Here is an 18,627-nt window from a genome sequence, read left to right on the forward strand (position 1 = left end):
TTGTTCAGGGTACCTGCTATTAAAGCATTTATGGAAGGCCTCAAAAGAATAATTCCTCCCATGGTACCGCTCTCGCCAGTGTGGAATCTAAACATTGTCCTCACAAGACTAATGGGCCCTACATTCGAACCTCTGCATAAATGCGAGCTACAATTTCTTACATGGAAAGTCGCTTTCCTTGTAGCATTACATCTCTTGGAGTCAGTGAGCTACAGGCACTAACTTTTAAAGAACCATTTTTACAACTCCATCATAACAAAGTGGTTCTCAGCACAAATTCCTTCCTTCCATCTCAACCAATCTGTTGAGTTGCCAGTGTTCTTCTCACGACCACAAACGATACCAGAAAGAGCTCTTCATACACTAGACGTAAAAAGAACACTCCTTTACTATATTGACAGAACAAAACCTTTTCACAAAATAACTTTTTGTATCCTTCTCACCACCACATAAAGGCAATCCCATATCAGTCTTAGATTGCAAGGTGGATTGTCAAATGTATACAAATTTGCTATCACAAAGCAAAACGTACACTATCTATTCCCCCTAAAGCCCACTCTACCTGCAAAATAGGGGCTTCAATGGCATATTTCTCCCTTCCACCTCAACCAGTCTGTGGAGTTGCCAGTATTCTTCTCGCAACCACAAACAGTCGCAGAAAGAGCTCTTCACACTTTAGATGTAAAGAGTACTGCTTTATTACATTGAAAGAACAAAACCTTTTCGCAAGACAAAACTTATCGTGTCCTTCTCACCACCACATAAAGGCAACCCCATTTCAAAATCTGGGATAGCAAGGTGGATTGTCAAATGCATACAGATTTGCTATCACAATGCAAAACGTACATTATCTGTTCCCCCTAAAGCCCACTCTACCCGAAAGATAGGGGCTTCAATGGCATTTTTAGGAAACATTCCCTTAGATGATATCTGCAAAGCAACTACATGGTCTACACCGCACACATTCACAAAACACTATTGTGCAGATGTGCAGGCAAAAGAACAAGCTAGTGTGGGCCAGGCTGTACTTAAAACACTATTTCAAACTACTGCAAGAGATACTGGTGGTCGCCGCTAAGGAGAAGTACTGCTATGCAATCTATGCACAGTGTGTGATCTGCCGCTCATTTGCCTCGAACGGAAAATGCTACTTACCAGTATGCATCTGTTCTTGGCATGTAAAGCTGCAGATTCACACACGCCTCCCCGGCTACCTTTATCTGTCCCAGTATTATCTTAATTAGATACAACATACATGGGCATCTATTTCTGTTTCTTACAAAACTCCATCATTTCCCTTCTTGGCGAAAAAACAATCTGAAGATGGAGTCGATGCCCATGCGCACTATTGTCCAAAGGAGGCGTCACCTATCCCGTGACTCCCAAAGACTTGTTCCAATACAACAACAAAGTGCAAACATCCGGGCCCAACAGCAGATGGCGATCTATGCACAGTGTGTGAATCTGCAGCTCTTCATGCCAAGAACAGATGCATACTGGTAAGTAGCATTTTCCTTTTTGCTTTTGCCAATGTGTATTGTAATGGTGAGGGCCCAGCAGCTCTCACACCAATAAGGTTTTACAAAAACCATGCCAAAACAAGTTACACATTGACAAAACTAAAAAGCTGACCACCAATTTCAGACCTACTGGCTTTGCCAATGCTTGTTTATTTTTGTTTCCCATTCTTATTGAAAATGGTTTCACTGATTTTCCCTTATGAATATTTTTGGGATATACTAGCATGCATCAACACATTACTAAATGATGCAAAGAATTGGTTCCTGAAATTTTATAGTAGTTTAGCAAAATGTTTTTTTTTTTTTTCCTGCTTTCATTTTTTAACATTTTATTTTGAAAGCAAGGAATCATCAATCTGCTTTCAAGCTTCGGCAAATATTTGCATCAAATCACAGCATTCTGGGAGCGTTATACATCGCCTCATATTGCTAAACTTTGAAAACGTGTGTACACATTTTTATTTTGGATCCACTGTCAGATGTGCAGTCAGAGCTTAACAAATCTACTTAACGCTCACCCTAACAATAAAGGCTTTCAATTAATGTACCATACATAGAAGTTTGAACAGCGTTAGCATATAGGCAGAAATATTACCTTAACTGTAGACAGTGCCCTTCCCTGATCCATAATGTGGTACTGCAAACTGGCACCCAAAGGTTTTTTGCTGTAGGGGGTTGGGCCTAGTTGTCCAATGGACAAAATACACATGAAAATGTATTGCCCTTGACCCCAAACAATTTGTCCTGGGTGTCGCGCTATAGGAATTCCACATCCCTGTTGGGAGTCCAATGGCTAGTGCAACTGTGAACATGAGTAGCAAGAATAGATGCAGAGAGGCTTCTTCTAAAGCTTCTGCAGAGAAAGATTTGGTTACTTGGGTCAACCGGGCAAGCATGTATTCCTCAATTTAAGTTTCTAATCCAGACATTAAATTCCCAAGAAGTTAAAACTGATGCGCCCAGAAAGCATAGGGACATGTTTTGAATGCAGGAATGAGGGTGCCCACTTGATTGGCATTGCATGGTCATGCATCAAGATTCAGCAGTATTGTTGTTGCAAGTTTGGGAACTCAATGCCATGGCTTATCTGTGTATCCTAAAAGATCACTTATGTTGGCTGCTTTATTAATGAGAAATCTCCTCTACAGCGAAAAAATGTGGCAATTTATGGAATTGCCTTTTTTGGTAACCAAATAGCCCTAAACTAGTCCAAAGGGAAAACATTTGCTCCTAGTAGCAAAACCAGAGACAAGTGGTCAGCACTTCAATCACATCTACAGACTGCTACTGATACCCTTAAGCACATGAAGAAATTATGATGTAGCTTTTTACATGTGTGGTACACTATCTTTGTATGGTATGGTTTTTATTCTCAGAGGGATTTACATTTGACCTCATTGAAAGCATCACCATGTGTAGTGTATAGTCCTTTGTTGTTTGGTGTCAGTTTGCCTTTTTGTTTCTTTCACATTTGCACCTTCCAGCAAATTGCTGCACATCTACAGTGAGCTAGGGTTGTAAGAGCATTTAGGGATTCTGTTTTGTGCAGCAGTCAGTGGTCTGTTAGATTTAATTTGCGGCATTGTGGGAATATCGAGACAGGCATACTTGAAGTACAGAAATGCACCTTTAGAGTCGAGCCAACCTGTTTATTGTAGCTAATTTCTTGAGACCGCATCTTTCAGGGGTATATTCAGTCCCCTTCAACCACTATATTTTTCTTTTCTTTGTTCACTTCGCATGTGGCTCCAATAGCGCTAGTCTTCACATTCTCCAGCTAAAAATAAGGTCACATTTAGGTGATTGAAGTTAAGGAGTTGAAGCCTAGAAACACTTTGCTCGACATTTGCCTTTAAGAAGTAAACAGTCATATGTTGATTATGCTTTAGTCATTGAGGTTGTTTCTTATGCTCTAACTTTAGAGTTTGTTCTTATTATGTGGTTGACTGACAGGCATGCAATCTTAGACTGGGATGTTATCTAATCATTTTTTTATGAATCCTTTTCTAATGTATTTATTGTGCTTTTTCCAGCTGGCGGGAAGTAGACATTAGCCCTCTCAGTGGAGATCTGGAGGAAGACCATGAAGAGGTAATGCTGTTTATCTTGGTTTTGAAATTTAGAATATTTTTACAAACCGATATCAGAAGGATCTTCTTAAGAGCCAGAGTTGAGGTCACCATTTTGAGGCACTTTCTTTATTTCAATAAATGTTGTGATCCCATATTAACCATAATCCAGATGTGAATGTCCAGTGCTAGCTTGAGAGAATGGTGGTCATTTTTTGTTAAATCTTTCCTATGTGCTGTGTTGCCCTCTCACCTACATAACTTATGTTTTCTTGTTTTTGTACAAGTGAAAAAAATACTCTTGGAATCCTTTAGTATCCATGGCACTTATTCTTCAGGGAATCGTTATTGATCATGGGCACTGAATTGTCCTACCCAACGTTGGATCCGGGAGCACTTCAAACAAAATATAATTTGTTTTCCAGTAGGAAAGCGATATGTTAATGTATAATAATTTAAAAGGCTAGGATGGCCAATTCCATTTATTTCCATTAATCATCATGCTTCAGTCTCACATTTTTCAGACCGGAGGCTTAACATAGGTTATCCAGTATTAGGGTATCTTTCATAGATTCACATTCCTGAATCATTCCCAGTCGTCGGGATGGGAGTCCCCGGTACATAAATAAAGTAATGTCTCACTAGACATATAGAGTAATAGGCCAAAGGCCTCACCTTAGTAACATATCCACGTCCTTTTGTAAAAAAGGACCAAACTTTGGAGAGTAGCCAATCAGCTATCACCACCCTCTAGAACCTTCCTGGAAGGAGCTCTAGTCCCTCAGATTTTCTACCGCACGTCGTGCTAAGGGAGTCTCCACTGAGCTCTGCTCAACATTCCTTGTTTCTGGATTACCAGTGTTTCTTGCTTCGACTTTGCATTTTTTGAGTGAAATTCTTCAGTTCCTCAAGGCAGACACTCCGAAGAAGGGCCTTTTCAGGTCTTGTGCTTCCTGTGGGAAAAAGAGACTTCATGTGGACGATCAACACAAGGACTGTCTCTACTGCCTTTATCCAAACCACTCTTCAAAGGATTGTAAGGTATGTCGTACCTTTTCCTCCAAGACCCTTAAAGACCGTGAGGGGTGCCTCTTAATTTGGCTGCAGAGGCTTAAAGACAAAGATACAGCATTGTCTTCTGAGGAAAGTGAGGGCTCTTCCATCTCTTCACAGTCCTCTCAGAAAAGACCAAGGGTGGCCTCTCCGGGCCCTTCGTCGCAGCCACCTCAAAAGAAGGCGCATAAAAAGTTTTCAGGAGTACCTCCTAAGACTCTGCCAGCGAAGGTTTCTCCTCGGGAAGTTCTTCATGCCTTCAAAAAGCCTTCATCCACCCCGTTGACGACTACCTCGTCGACGGTGGCTTCAACGACTAGGAAATCTCCATCAACGGCAGTACGTGTCACCTCGTCGACGACAGTTTCCACTTCTGTCACGTCTCATTCCCTATCAACATCGACGACAACTGCCGGTAGGTCTGTCTCGTCGACGCTGAAAATTAAAAAGACATCGTCGACATCCAGGCTGCTGTCGACGCTGCGATCGCCGACAGTGTCGACGACGACACCGTCAACAAAGCATTCATCGTCAACGAAGCCTTTATCGTCGTCGACGATGACACCGTCGACGACTGCCCTGACCACATCTCAATCTACTATGATGCCCGTCCACACTTCACCGTCGACTGCTACAGATTCTGATATACAAAGTACATATGTGCTCCTCAAAATCACCAACCGTGCACTAACACCGGCCCTGACCTCCCCTAGTAGGGTCCAGCTCTTGCCTCCAGCACATCTTGTAGAGGAGGAAGACTCTGACGATAGCAGTATGTTCCGCACAGCAACAAGTCCATCGCAACTGCACGTTAAATACCAAGACAGCTCCGATTACGAAGATCGAGGGCAGGAAGATCAGGAGGTTTCTCCTGAGGAATACCATCCGCCTCCACCTCCCATGGTTTGTCTGCCTGCTTCCCTGGTCTCTGACCTACAGATCCTCATTTTGGACTACAAGCAGCGGTTTCCAACGTCTGCACCATCTCCTCTTCCGGTTGTGCCTCCAACACCACAGCCACGACCTCCTCCATTGAACTTAGTCTGAGCCTGTCACATCACCACCTTATCTTTCTACAGATGATGATGAAGAAGAAGACCATGAAGAAGGGGAACTTCAAGATTCCCAATCTAATCTGGACGAGTGGGATGATTACATACTTCCCTGTCCGGCTTCTCCCGTTCCTACCACAGCTGACTCGCCTCCAGAAAACATTGGAGGCTTTCACAATATTGTGGAGAGCGGCGCAGCGCTTTCATATACCTATGCCCTCGCACCAACAGGATCGTTTCCTCTACGATTTTAAAGAGCCTTTTAAGAAGTATGTTCGGTCTATTCCTATTATAGACTACATATGGGAACAGGGTGTCAAGATTATGCAGAACCCTTCTTCGGTGCCTCCAGTATTGCCTCGTCTGGATAAGAAACATAAAGCTCCAGATACTGCTCCGGCTTGCCTGACTGGCCATCCGAAACCGGACTCAGTCATTACTCAAGCTGCTCAGCGGGAATCAAAAAATCCTTCCGCTTTTCTGACTGCTTTGCCGGACAAAGAGTGTAGGCGGCTGGACAATATTGGCAAGCGCTTCTTGTCCATGTCTGCTTTGATAGTGCGTGCATCCAATTCCTTGGCACTGTTAGGACGTTATAATCGACAGATGTGGGCAGACATTGCTCCATACCTTGCGACCTTGCCGGAAGAGTCAAAGGAAGAGGCGAAGAAGATCTTACTGGAGGGTGAGAGATCTGCCTCTGAAATTATAGACTGTGCAATGGATATTGCCTCTACCGGATTTCGCCAACTCGTGGGCGCAGCTGTACTACAGCGCCAGGGTTGGTTGAAGGCGACTTCCTTCAGACCGGAAGTGCAAACCAAAGTCTTGGACATGCCATACGATGGCCAGCTTTTATTTGGGACACACATAGATGAAGCTATGCAAGGTATTAAAAAGAATACCGACACGGCTAGGGCTTTGGGTACCCTGCAATTCCGGAACCCCTCTTTTCGAGGCTCAAGAGGGAGAGGCCAACAATCTACTAGAGGGGATTTCCAACACCGAGCTTCCTTCTCTTCCACTCGGCAATATCGGCCACAGTACCAGCAACGTCAACAGCACACCACCTACACTAAATCTTCCTTTCGTGGCAAAGGAGGGCGACAGAAAGACGCTGCTTGGCGATAATGACTTCCCTCTACCGCCGGTCTCCAACTCCTCTCTGCCCTCCAAAGTTGGAGGAAGAATTTCCCATTTTCTGACAAATCGGAAACAAATAACTACGGACCGTTGGGTCCTGCAATTGGTTCAATTCGGACATTCTCTAGAATTCATCCAAATTCCTCCCCAAACCCCTCCCCATGCTTCACAAAAATGTGCGTGCTCTACTCAGGGAGGTGGCACTTATGCTCCAGAAGGGAGCTATAGAGCGGGTTCCCCCACATCAAAAGGGAAAGGGATTTTACTCCCGCTTTTTCCTCATAAGCAAAAAGGAGAAAAAATGGAGACCGATATTGGACTTGAGAAATCTAAACAAGTTCCTGAAAAAAGTTGTTTCGTATGGTCACCATTCAGGAAGTGCTACAGCTTCTCAATGCGGACGGCTACATGGTGTCTTTAGACCTTCAGGACTCCTATTTTCATATCCCGATCCACCGCAACCACAAAAAATTTGAGATTCACGGTGGCGTGCAGGCATTACCAATTTCGTGTCCTGCCGTTCGGACTCAAATCAGCGCCACGCATTTTTACCAAATGTTTTTCTCCGGTGGCTGCATACCTACAACAACACCACCATCAAGTCTTTCCATGTCTGGATGACTGGCTCGTCAAAGCACCCTCTCTAGAAGGCGCGTCCAGGTCTTCCAGCGCCTGTCTGAGATTTTACGATTGTTTGGGGCTGACTATCAATCAGGACAAGTCTGTCCTTCAACCTTCTCAGCGCATAGGTTTCCTGGGTGCTACCCTCGACACGATACAAAGGAAGGCGTTTCCGTCTCAGGAGCGCAAAGACAAACTTCTTTCCTTGGCCCTTCGCATCCGTTCCAAGAAGACTTTCTGTGCGCTTCTTCAAATCCCTGCTCGGGATGATGGCCTCCTGCATCCTGCTAGTTCCACACTGTCGCCTTCACATGCAATCTCTTCAATAAGCACTTTCAGTTCAATGGGTCCAATGTACGGGGTCTTTCGACGATGTCATCCAGGTGACCCCTCTGATGAAAACGGCTCTAAGGTGGTGGATTTGCCCTCAGAACCTTTCACAAGGCTTGCCTTTCTTCCTTCCTGCTTCTCCACATATCACCACGGGCGCATCTCTGGAGGGCTGGGGAGCTTTCCTCCAAGAACTACAGATAAGCGGCAAATGGTCCCTTTCCGAAAGGAAACTCCACATAAATCTTCTGGAGCTCCGAGCAGTATATCTCGCTCTTTAGGGAATCCTTCTGCGAATCAGGAACTCTCTAGTGCTTTTACGAACCGACAATACCACAACAATGCACTATTTGAACAAGCAGGGTGGGACTCGTTCTCTGACACTCTCTCACCAGTGGCAAAAAATCTGGAACTGGTTGCTCCTTCACAACATCTCTCTTCGAGCAGAGTATGTTCCAGGGACCCACAACGTGCTGGCCGACTCTTTGAGCAGACAGCATGTCATGAGTGGGAGTTGAATCAGCGAACCCTCAACCGCATATTCTCTCGATGGGGCACCCCTCTTCTGGACCTCTTCGCCACCCAGCAGAACGCCAAATGCCAACACTTTGCAAGCTGGCATCCCCAGAAAGGGTCTCTAGGGAATGCATTTTCGATCGCATGGTGCAACGTCTTTGCATACGCTTTTCCACCAATTCCCCTGCTCCGGAAATTGAAAACGGAACCTTGCAAGCTCATCTTGATGGCTCCAGCTTGGCCATGTCAACATTGGTTCACAGCTTCACCTTCTCTCCCTGGAACCGCCGATCGGGTTGAAACCGTTTCTCTCTCTCCTCACTATCAACCACCATCAAGTCCAGCATCCGGATCCGGCATCTCCCAAATTATCAGCCTGGCTCCTGAGTTCAGAGAGTTCCTGAGTCTAGACATCCCTCCGGACTGTAGGGAAGTTCTAGCTCGGGCCCGAGCAGATAGTACCACCAAAACATACTCCTTAAAATGGAAGAGATTTTGTATCTGGTGCAAGTCAAACAAAATACACCCTCTTTCATCCTTTCCGAAGCAAATACTGCCTTACCTTCTTCATCTGGCAAAATCTGGTCTCGCTCATGCCTCCATTAAAGTCCACTTGGCAGCAATATCACGTTTCAGGAGATCCTCGGTAGGTTCTCTGTGGTCTCATCGGCTCATTAAACAATTCCTTAAAGGCCTGTTTAGAACATTCCCTCCGGTAAAAACTTTACCTCCTGCTTGGCAACTCAACACGGTTCTGGCTCAACTTATGAAACACCCTTTTGAGCCAATACACAGAGCGGATCTCAAGTATCTCTCCTGGAAAACAGCGCTCCTTCTAGCCCTTACCTCGGCAAGACGAGTGAGGGAACTCCATGCTTTCTCAATCCAAGACCCGTTCCTCCAATTCAAACACGACAGGGTCATACTTCGTACAAATCCGAAGTTTATCCCTAAAGTTCCCTCAAGTTTCCATCTCAGTGAGCCTATTGTGTTGCTCTCCTTCTTTCCAAATCCTCAAACAGTGGCGGAAAAAACCCTGCATTCCTTAGATCTCAAACGCTGCCTAAAATTCTACGACGACAGTACGAAAACATTTCGCAAATCTAACCAACTCTTTGTGGGGTACAGTCGGCCTAGGAAAGGTCTTCCACTCACTAAACAAAGAATCTCATGCTGCATCGCCGCAGCCATTACTTTTTGTCACCAGCAAGCAGGGCAACACCTGCTCTCCACAGTTCGAGCCCATTCCACGATGGCAATGTCTACTTCCATGGCACTTTTTGCAGGAGTGCCCCTTGTGGACATTTGCAGAGCGGCTACATGGAAGACGCCGCATACATTTACCAAGCATTACTGCCTGGATACTGAACTCATGAAAGACGCTGCAGTGGGTCAAGCGGTGCTCCATCATCTATTTCATAAGAGGAGAGCCCTTCCTTTTATCCCACCATCCTTTTCTCTATACGCACATTTCTCTATTGTGTTTTATGCCTCTGCTATGTCATGGCCTTTTGGTACTTTCTATTTTCACATTGGAATATTATCTGTGAGTTTATATATATTGTACCTTTCGAAATGTGCTTCTCATTGTTTACTATTCTGATTCAGGCATGTGAATCTATGAAAGATACCCTAATACTGGATAAGGAACGTGTTACTTACCTGTAACTGCGGTTATCCAGTATTGGTATCTTTCATAGATTCACATGCAACCCACCCACCTCCCCTGGAAGGACTCTCTTGGATCTCTGTGATACAACTACTTAGCACTGTGCTTTTGAAAATCTGTGGGACTAGAGCTCCTTCCAGGAAGGTTCTAGAGGGTGGTGATAGCTGATTGGCTACTCTCCAAAGTTTGGTCCTTTTTTACAAAAGGACGTGGATATGTTACTAAGGTGAGGCCTTTGGCCAATTACTCTATGTCTACTGAGACATTACTTTATTTATGTACCGGGTACTCCCATCCCGACGACGGGGAAGGATTCAGGCATGTGAATCTATGAAAGATACCAATACTGGATAACCGCATTTACAGGTAAGTAACACGTTCCTTCTCCAGTATTTAGGGTGTCTTTCATAGATTCACATGCCTGAATCATTCCCCGTCGTCGGAGTGGGAGTCCCACGGTACATAAAAAAGCGATAATTATGCAATTAATAACCAAAAAACCTTGGTAACACAAAACCAGGAAGTAAAGTAGCCTAAGCTACAAGAAAAAACCTTCCACACTTATGACTATCAGTCATTATATACAGTCCAAACTGCAGCCAATCAGGCGACAGCACCCACCAGAATGTTCTCCTCAGAGGCTCAGGCTCTCAGATTTTCTACCGCACGTCTTGTGAAGGGAGTCTCCCTGAGCTCTGCTCAGTACTTCAGTTTTTCTGGGTTTTTGCTTATCTTCAAAATGTCATCTTCTAAGAGGTCTCTCTTTAGGCCTTGTGAATCTTGTGGGAAGCTGCGGCTATTCTCTGAAGACCCCACAAGAAGTGCATTTACTGCATCTATCCTGATCATGAGGTGAGGGATTGTTAGATCTGCAGGACCTTCCCTCAGAAGACCCTCAGAGATAGAGAGGTGCGCCTACTTCACTGGCTACAGAAGATCAAGGACAAGGATAACCCTTTATCTGAGGTGGGAAGTGTAGCCTCTGGTTCCTCTGTCCTCTAGAAAGAGAATGGCTGAGGAAGACTTCTCCTGGGGCTGAGGTGTCGAGGAAAGAACAGCCTGCTAAGGGCTCTAGCTTGCCTTCTACTTCCTCTTCAAAAAAGGCTTCTCCACCTTCAAAATCTAAGCCTGTTACACCCCCGAGAAAGACTGGAAAGTCTCTGACATCAAAAAGACTTCCTGACAAAGATTTACCTCAGCAGAAAGCTCCGTCGTTGACGGCTCCTTCGTCAACGGTTATTGTCGACGCTACTTCTACGTCGACGGTTACCTTCTCGTCGCCGAGACCCAAGATGATCATGCAATCTTCTTCGTCTCCGTTGCTGTTCAACCCATCTCGTCAACGAAGGAGACTTCATCTCTTGTCAGCGCTCCGTCGATGGTAAGGGTTAAGAAGATCTCGTCGCCGACTGCTGCGTCGACTGACACCTCGTCGACAAACTTCCTCGTCGACGGCCACCTCGTCATCGACGACTGCCTCGTCGACGAAGACTGACTCGTCTACCTCCTAGTCGACGGCGAACCCCTCGTCGACGAAGACTGCCTCGTCGACACTCACTTTTCTGATGCCAGCTCTGTCGACGGCACACTAGTCGACGCGTCTTTTGTCTTCCTGCACGGATTTGCAAGTTTGGTCTGCAACATCGGCTACTGCCTCCTCCGCCCTGCCTACAACGGCTGCTTCTTTACTACAACATCGTGGCTCCTCATTGGAAGCTCTTGCCCCCATTGAAGTTGCCTGAGCAATTATTAGATTCTGAGGAAGAAGAAGAATCAGGAGAGGATGACAGATTACGGACTGCTAGGAGTCCGTCGGAATTGTTTATAAAACACCAAGATGACAACCAGGAGGAAGAACCTTGTCCTGAGCCTGAAGCCCCAACTCCTGTCACGGTTCCCATAGCACAAATGCCTTTGGAATTGCTTAATAATTTGCAATATATGTTGCAGGACTATTATCGTCGTTTTCCTCCATCTGAATCGGCGGAGTCTCTTCCATCCACGCCCATGCCAAGAGTTCCTGTAACTTCTTTATGGTCTTCTAGACCACCTTCTCCAGTACCATCTCGTCATTCCCATGATGCTAATACAACAGATGATGACAGGGAAGAGGAAGAAGTGGACGATCAGTCTGTTCTTTCGGAGTGGGACGAATACCAAATTCAAACTCCATCACAGTCGAATCTAGCTCCCTTGGACTCTCCTCCTGTAGACATCGTGAAGTACTCTGGTTTTTGAGACCCCAGAGGTGCCAGGGGTAGCACCCTATGACTTCGAGTACTTCCTGTTGTGGTATATGAAAATTCCACTCTCATGGTAATATAACAAAGAACTTGGCAAAGAAGCTGAAATATGAAAAGACATCTTTATTAAACTCAAATGAGTGAGACTATGTCGCACAGAAGCCTTAGCAACTGAATGAGGCAGTCTCCAGAACAAAAACCAGTCTTCTCTTTTATATTAAATATTACGCTCTGGGCAACACCGCCCTTCTCTTGCAGTTGGTCATTCACATATTTTACTTCAAAGAACAAGCAGAGTCATGATTCCAATCCCACATTTCAGTTCAGCCAGCCTGCAATTATTTACCCAGCGAGGCTCAGATTCCTCATCAGTTATCAGCAGACCCCAATAAACACGGGCAGCTCCTGTTTGCAAAACAGGCCATAAAGCAGGAACAGTCAGGTGTGAAAGAGATTAGCCAGAGGCTTGTGTGGGATGAAAAGGCTTTATGGTGTGTCAAACCCTGATGCTAATCACAGGTGGCCGTAGGACGGGCAGCTCGTGGGACCGGACTGACCTGGGGCGGTGGAGCCAATTCGCACAGGTCACAGAGAAGTCAAAGGAAGGCGCATGTGTTCTAGAGGCCTGTATTTGTTCTTAAAGTGTAGCCTATGTGAGGGCAACTATAAGATGGAACCCACGGAGCCAATGCATAACATCGTATACATAGTATATTTATCAATGAAATGTTATGCAAAGTACTTGTACATACCGTATTGGCCATTTGCGGTTCGCTAATACCGGAATAGACAGGGGTAGGGCCCTGCCTCCTACGCGGTCCCAAATTTCAAAGTACCACAATCGGAGGTTTTCATCTCCTTATGGAGAGGGCAACAAAGAGGTTTCTCATACCTATGGAGGCAAAGAAAGATGATTGCTTTCTTTGATTTTAAAGACCAACCACGAAAGCAGATCAGGACAATTCCCATCATAGATTTCATCTGAAAGGAAGGGTTGAAGATCATGGCAGCACCAAATTCTCTTCCTGCAGTCTTGCCTCGGTTAGACCAAAAATTTAAGGCGCCAAGTGATGCACCTGCATGCCTCATCGCCCAGCCGAAAGCTGACTCTGTCATCACCCAAGCGGCGCAGAGACGGGCCAGGAACCACTCTTCGCCTATAACAGCTCCGCCACACAGGGATGGAAGACGGTTGGATTCGATTGGAAAGAAGGTTTTCACTATGGCTGCGACGACTGTCCTTGCTGCAAATTCCCTAGCTATATTAGGGAGATATGATAGGCAGATGTGGTCAGACATCTCCCCCTACATTAACATGCTGCCAGAACCTTCCAAGTCCTAGGCCTTGAAGACTTGACAGGAAGGAGAGTATACCTCTGCGGAAATCATTGACGCAACCGTGGATGTTGCATCCACAGGATTCAGACAGTTAGTGGGTGCAGCAGTACTGAGGAAACGAGGTTGGCTGAAATCGACATCTTTTCGCCAAGAGGTCCAAACCAAAATTATTTACATGCCGTTTGATGGGGAATCACTATTCGGTCAAAATGTTGATGAGGCCCTTCAGGCTTTTGAAAGACACGGAGACAGTGAGGTCTCTTGGTAGCCTTAAATTTCGTAAGTCGTCCTTTCGTGGTGCTAAAGGACGTGGATCCTTCTCCAATAGGGGAGGTTACAATCAGCAACGATCTTATCAAACCTCTCAAAGTAATCAAAGGTTTCAGCCCTACAGACAGCAATCATACGGACAGCGAGGTAACTCCTACTCGCAATCGAGAAGGAAGACATCCTATCGTGGACGGAATTCAAATAAAAAACAATGAGACCTGCCACCATCTCTGCCGTTGCCCCAGTCAAAAATTGGAGGAAGAATATCCCACTTCTACTCGAACTGGTCCACAATTACAACAGACAAGTGGGTTTTGGATATAGTGGCCAGAGGCCATGCTCTTGAGTTCATAAAGATTCCCCCAAACTCTCCTCCCAAAGGACCACCTCCTGCTCTTCTTAAGGAGCTTTTTTCCCAAATAAATCTGATTTAGAAAAGGAGCAATCGAAAAGGTCCCTCCTTTACAAAGAGGAACAGGATTTTTTTCGAGATTTTTCCCGATTCTGAAAAAGTCGGGAGACTGGCGCCCCATTCTCTACCTTCGCGCCCTCAACAAATACCTGAAAAAGTTATCCTCAAACGCTTATTTTCATGTCCCAATCCTACCCAGACACAGAAAAGTTTCACGGTTCAGAGTGCCTGGCAGAGACTTTCAATTCAGAGTCCTTCCATTTGGTCTTCGATCAGCACCCCGTGTATTTACCGAGGTCCTAGCACCGGTGACCGCACACCTTCGTCTACAAGGCATTCCAATATTTTGTTACTTGGACCGCAAACGCACATGTTCAGAAGTCTGTTACTATTCCAATCTCTGGGTCTCTCCATAAATTTCAAAGTCTCATCTGTGAGAAAGTGGCTCTGTATATACTGTTCCAAAATAGGTACAGTGTGTACAGAGTCCACAATCCCCAGAGGTTTGGCAGAGGCTAAAGTTAGATATAACCTTACTCTCTAAAGTGGTAGCTTGGTCAAACAGTAAGGCAGTATCAGAGGACAGTGTAAAGCATTTGGTGCACACACTCAGTCAGCAAATGGTCTCACACACTCAGTAACTGAACTCTAGGCCAATGGTTTATATATAAAAAATATATGCTTGTTTTAATTTAGAACCATCTGTAGGTATTAAAATATACTTTCTCAGAATGGGATGCTTTATATAAATACTTTTGCAATATGCATTTGGCTTTTGTAGAAAGTTACAAGTGGTTGCAATAGGCCACACAATTTTAAACACAATAATGCATTGAGTTCAATGGAAGTTTCCAGTTATTTGCAATAGATTACTTTTAGGATTACAGGACTGGATCCTAGATTCAGTCCTGGGATAGTACTTAGAAACAAGTGATAAAAGTCTACTTAGTTACTGTTATGATTTTTAGACACTATTTTGCTATTTTAAAAGTTGACACTTAAAAAATAAATCATAGAAAACAGTCCATGATTCCCTATGGAAGAAAATTCAAGTTGCAGGTATAGTATGTTCTCGTTACTTTTGTAATCCAGTACTGGGTGCCTAGACTCAGTACTGGGGTCTTTATCCAAAACAGGTAAGTAATTGTTTTCACAATTTATACAATTTTTAAAGAATATTTAAAGTTTGCAGAAATCGACAGAAGAAATTAGACAGAAAAAGTCAATGGTTTCCTATGGAAGAAAATTGGGTTACTGGTAAGTACGGTTGTGAATATTTTTCAGAGTCAGTGCTGGGTACCAAGATCCAGCACTGGGAGCTCACCTAATAGCAGGTGAGTATTTTCGTTTTCATTACTCGGCTGATTTTTGGTGAATATTTTAAGTTTTGAAAAGTCCACACTTAGAAGAAATTTCAGGAAAAACCAGTCAATGTTACCCTATTGAGAAAATTGAGTTATCGGCTTTAAGGTAAGTACTCGACTGGCAGAGTTAAGGTTCTGGGCATAGACTCGGGGGTCTCCCAGGGTCAGGTAGGTACAGTTGTTACACCCTCAGCGGCACAGGGGCAGCCGGGTGCAGAGAGTTAGGCCCAATGTTATCCTATGGGAGGCAGGGGGGCCTTGGTTGGTGGCTGCTGACTAGCAGGCCACGCGGCTGTGGGAGCTGGGCTCCTGGTCACTTGCTCAGGGCAAATGGGGAAGTAGATAGGTTTAGAGGTTACACTGCCAGGGCCACTCGGGCGGCTGGGTGCAGGGTGCTTTTGAGCCTTCGGGCGCTCAATTGATTTCAATGGGAAAGCTCCGGTTTAGAAAAAGACTGCAAGCTCTGGGACGAAGATTCTTCAGGTGCCACCACCACTTCGAGAGGTAAGTTGGGTAGTTGGAGGATAGGTAGGTACCCCAGAGTTTGGCACATGGGGCCGCGGGGTGCCTTTTGGTGTCGGAAAATCTTACCCTCTGTTTATCGCGGTTGGGGGGGGCACCTGGTTCTGAGGCTGCAGGCGTCCGGAGCGTCGAGAGAAGTCCTTGGGTGCCGGACTCGGGGTCACAGTCGCCGTGGGGTCGTCCTCGTGGTCTTTGTTCACTCCGGCACAGGCTAGGCTTGGCAGGTGCAGAGTGTGAAAGGTTCGCGGTTCCGGGCTGATGCCAGGGATGCGAAGTAGATTTTGAGTAGAGCCTCTACTCATGGGAGTCCCAGGTGTTTCGAGCCGAAAGGTAGCCGGGTACTCCGGTGTTTGTGAGGTTGCTGGCCACAAGAGGTGCCGGGTTGTAGCAGGAGCAGGTTCAAGGGTCGACAGGCCGGTAGGGCTGGGGCCAAAGCAGTTGGTGTCTTCCTCTTCTTAGCAACTGCAGGGCAGGTCTTCTTTCTTCTTGCTCTTCTTTGTATTTCAGAATCTGGGGAAGGAAGGTTCAGGGTGCCCCTAAATACTAGATTTAGGGGCGTTATAGGTAGGTGAAGGGCAGGGACCAATGGGTCCCTGTCCTGGGGTGGGTACACCCCCTATTCTGCCTCCCTCTCCTGTGGGAGAGGGGCAGTAGCCTAGTCCTGATTGGGTAGGGCCTCCCATCTTCAAGATGGCGAGTGCCCGGAGATGTGCTTCACCTCGCCTCCCCCACCTGAGGGGTGGGGTTGACAGGCTGGCACATCCCCTGTCCTTATTTGGGGTTTCCGGCCAGGCTTCCCGCCAGAGTGGGGGTTGCCAGTGGCCTAGGGAAGCTCACAGAGGCGGCATGCCTTTGAAGCTTCCCCCTGCCCATCTAGGGGGCGGAGATTTAGCACCTCGCTCAGGATGTGCATTGTTGCAGGCCCAGGAGAGCAGGGGCTCTCCTACCCAGGGGTCCAGCAACATGTCTGCTGGGTGGCTGCCAGGGTGTGGCCAGGGTTTGCCAAATTGTGTTTTGGCTGTTAGGCAGTTTTTGGGGAAGGAACACAGGCCCTGGGCACCTGGTTGGCAGGAGCCCAGGGCACAACAAGGAAAAGTACATCCGCCATCAGGCAAAGAGGGGGGGGGGGGGGGGTTACAGCAACAGAAACACACTTTCTTACATCATCTGACTCCATCACAGAGAAAGTCTTTTCTGGAAGCCTCACTGGACACTCGGCTGGCTCAGGCTTTCGTCTCAAAAGAAAGACAACTCAAGATCTGCAATCTCGCTCGCTTATTGCTGTCAAAAGAGTGCGTTTCAGTCCGTGTGTACAAGTCTTTCCTAGGGATGATTTCTTCTTGCATCCCTCTGAAACCCAACTGCCGTTACAGAATGAGGCCATTGCAAGAGGAACTCAACCTTCAATGGTTGCAGGTTTCGGGGTCTTTCAAGGACATCGTTCACATCACTCCTCGGATGCGAGAAGCCTTTCATTGGTGCAGCCAAATAAAGAACATAAGGGAAGGATGTGCATTTCTTGTCGAAATGCCAGATTTCACTATAACCACAGATGCTTCCGTCGGCTTCCGTCGAGGAATGGGGGGGCGCACCTTCAAGGGATGATGGTCAACGGCAGACAGACTTTCCAGCAAAAGAAGTGGCATATCAACCTTCTGGAGTTACGAGCCATTTTCATGGCTCTAAAGTCATTTCGAACCATCATTCGAGGAACCTCATTACTAATTTGAACGGACAATACTGCAAGTATGCATTACTTGAACAAGCAGGGAGGGACGAAGTCAGCCCTACTATCTCAACAAGCTCAAGAGATTTGGGACTGGGCGATTCGTCACAAGATCAGCATATCAGGCATTCATGTTCCAGGGGACACCAATGTTCCAGCGGATTCCCTCAGCAGGTCCACAACATCCAACCACGAGTGGGAGCTACATCAACCAACCTTAAACAGAGTTTTTCGAGAGTGGGGACGCCCAGATTTAGACCTGTTTGCGACCAGCCAGATCCGCAAATGCCCATCCTTTGCAAGTTGGGTTCCCCACAAAGACTCATGCGGAAATGCGTTTTCGATGAACTGGTCGCAGATGTATGCCTACGCCTTTCCACCGATTCTGTTGGTTCCACGAGTTCTCCGCAAGATCAAGAAACAACCTTGCCGCATGATCCTCATTGCTCCCAGGTGGCCTCGCCAATACTGGTTCACCGAACTTCTCCTCCTCTTGGAGTGCGAACCCATTCAATTTCGGCCAATACCGAACCTTCTGTCCTTCAAGAATGGACGGATCGGTCACCCGGACCCAGCATCGTTGTGATTAGCGGCATGGCTCCTCAACACCTTGAATTCGCACACCTGAATATTCCTGCGGACTCTCATGAAGTTTTAGCTACTGCTCGAGCACCTGCTACTATTAAAACTTACAAATTAAAATGGAAGAGATTTTGCATGTGGTGTCAATATACACCGAATTCATGCAAAACCAGAACAACTTTTACCGTTCTTTCTTC

At 46.1% G+C, this 18,627-nt stretch overlaps 1 protein-coding gene across 5 annotated transcripts in view; it reads left to right on the forward strand.

Annotated features, from left to right (window-relative positions):
• The window catches only part of KANSL1 (KAT8 regulatory NSL complex subunit 1), a 1,694,895-nt gene that overhangs the window by 1,455,457 nt on the left and 220,811 nt on the right, over positions 1–18,627 (forward strand). For all 5 annotated transcript variants that reach the window (XM_085650272.1, XM_085650270.1, XM_085650273.1 and 2 more), the window contains one exon: positions 3,554–3,611. In XM_085650272.1, the coding sequence (XP_085506398.1) occupies positions 3,554–3,611 (58 nt within the window). The remainder of the gene's footprint in view (positions 1–3,553; positions 3,612–18,627) is intronic.

This window comes from Triturus cristatus, chromosome 1_1, assembly GCF_964204655.1.
Source record: "Triturus cristatus chromosome 1_1, aTriCri1.1, whole genome shotgun sequence".
Taxonomy (NCBI): domain Eukaryota; kingdom Metazoa; phylum Chordata; class Amphibia; order Caudata; family Salamandridae; genus Triturus; species Triturus cristatus.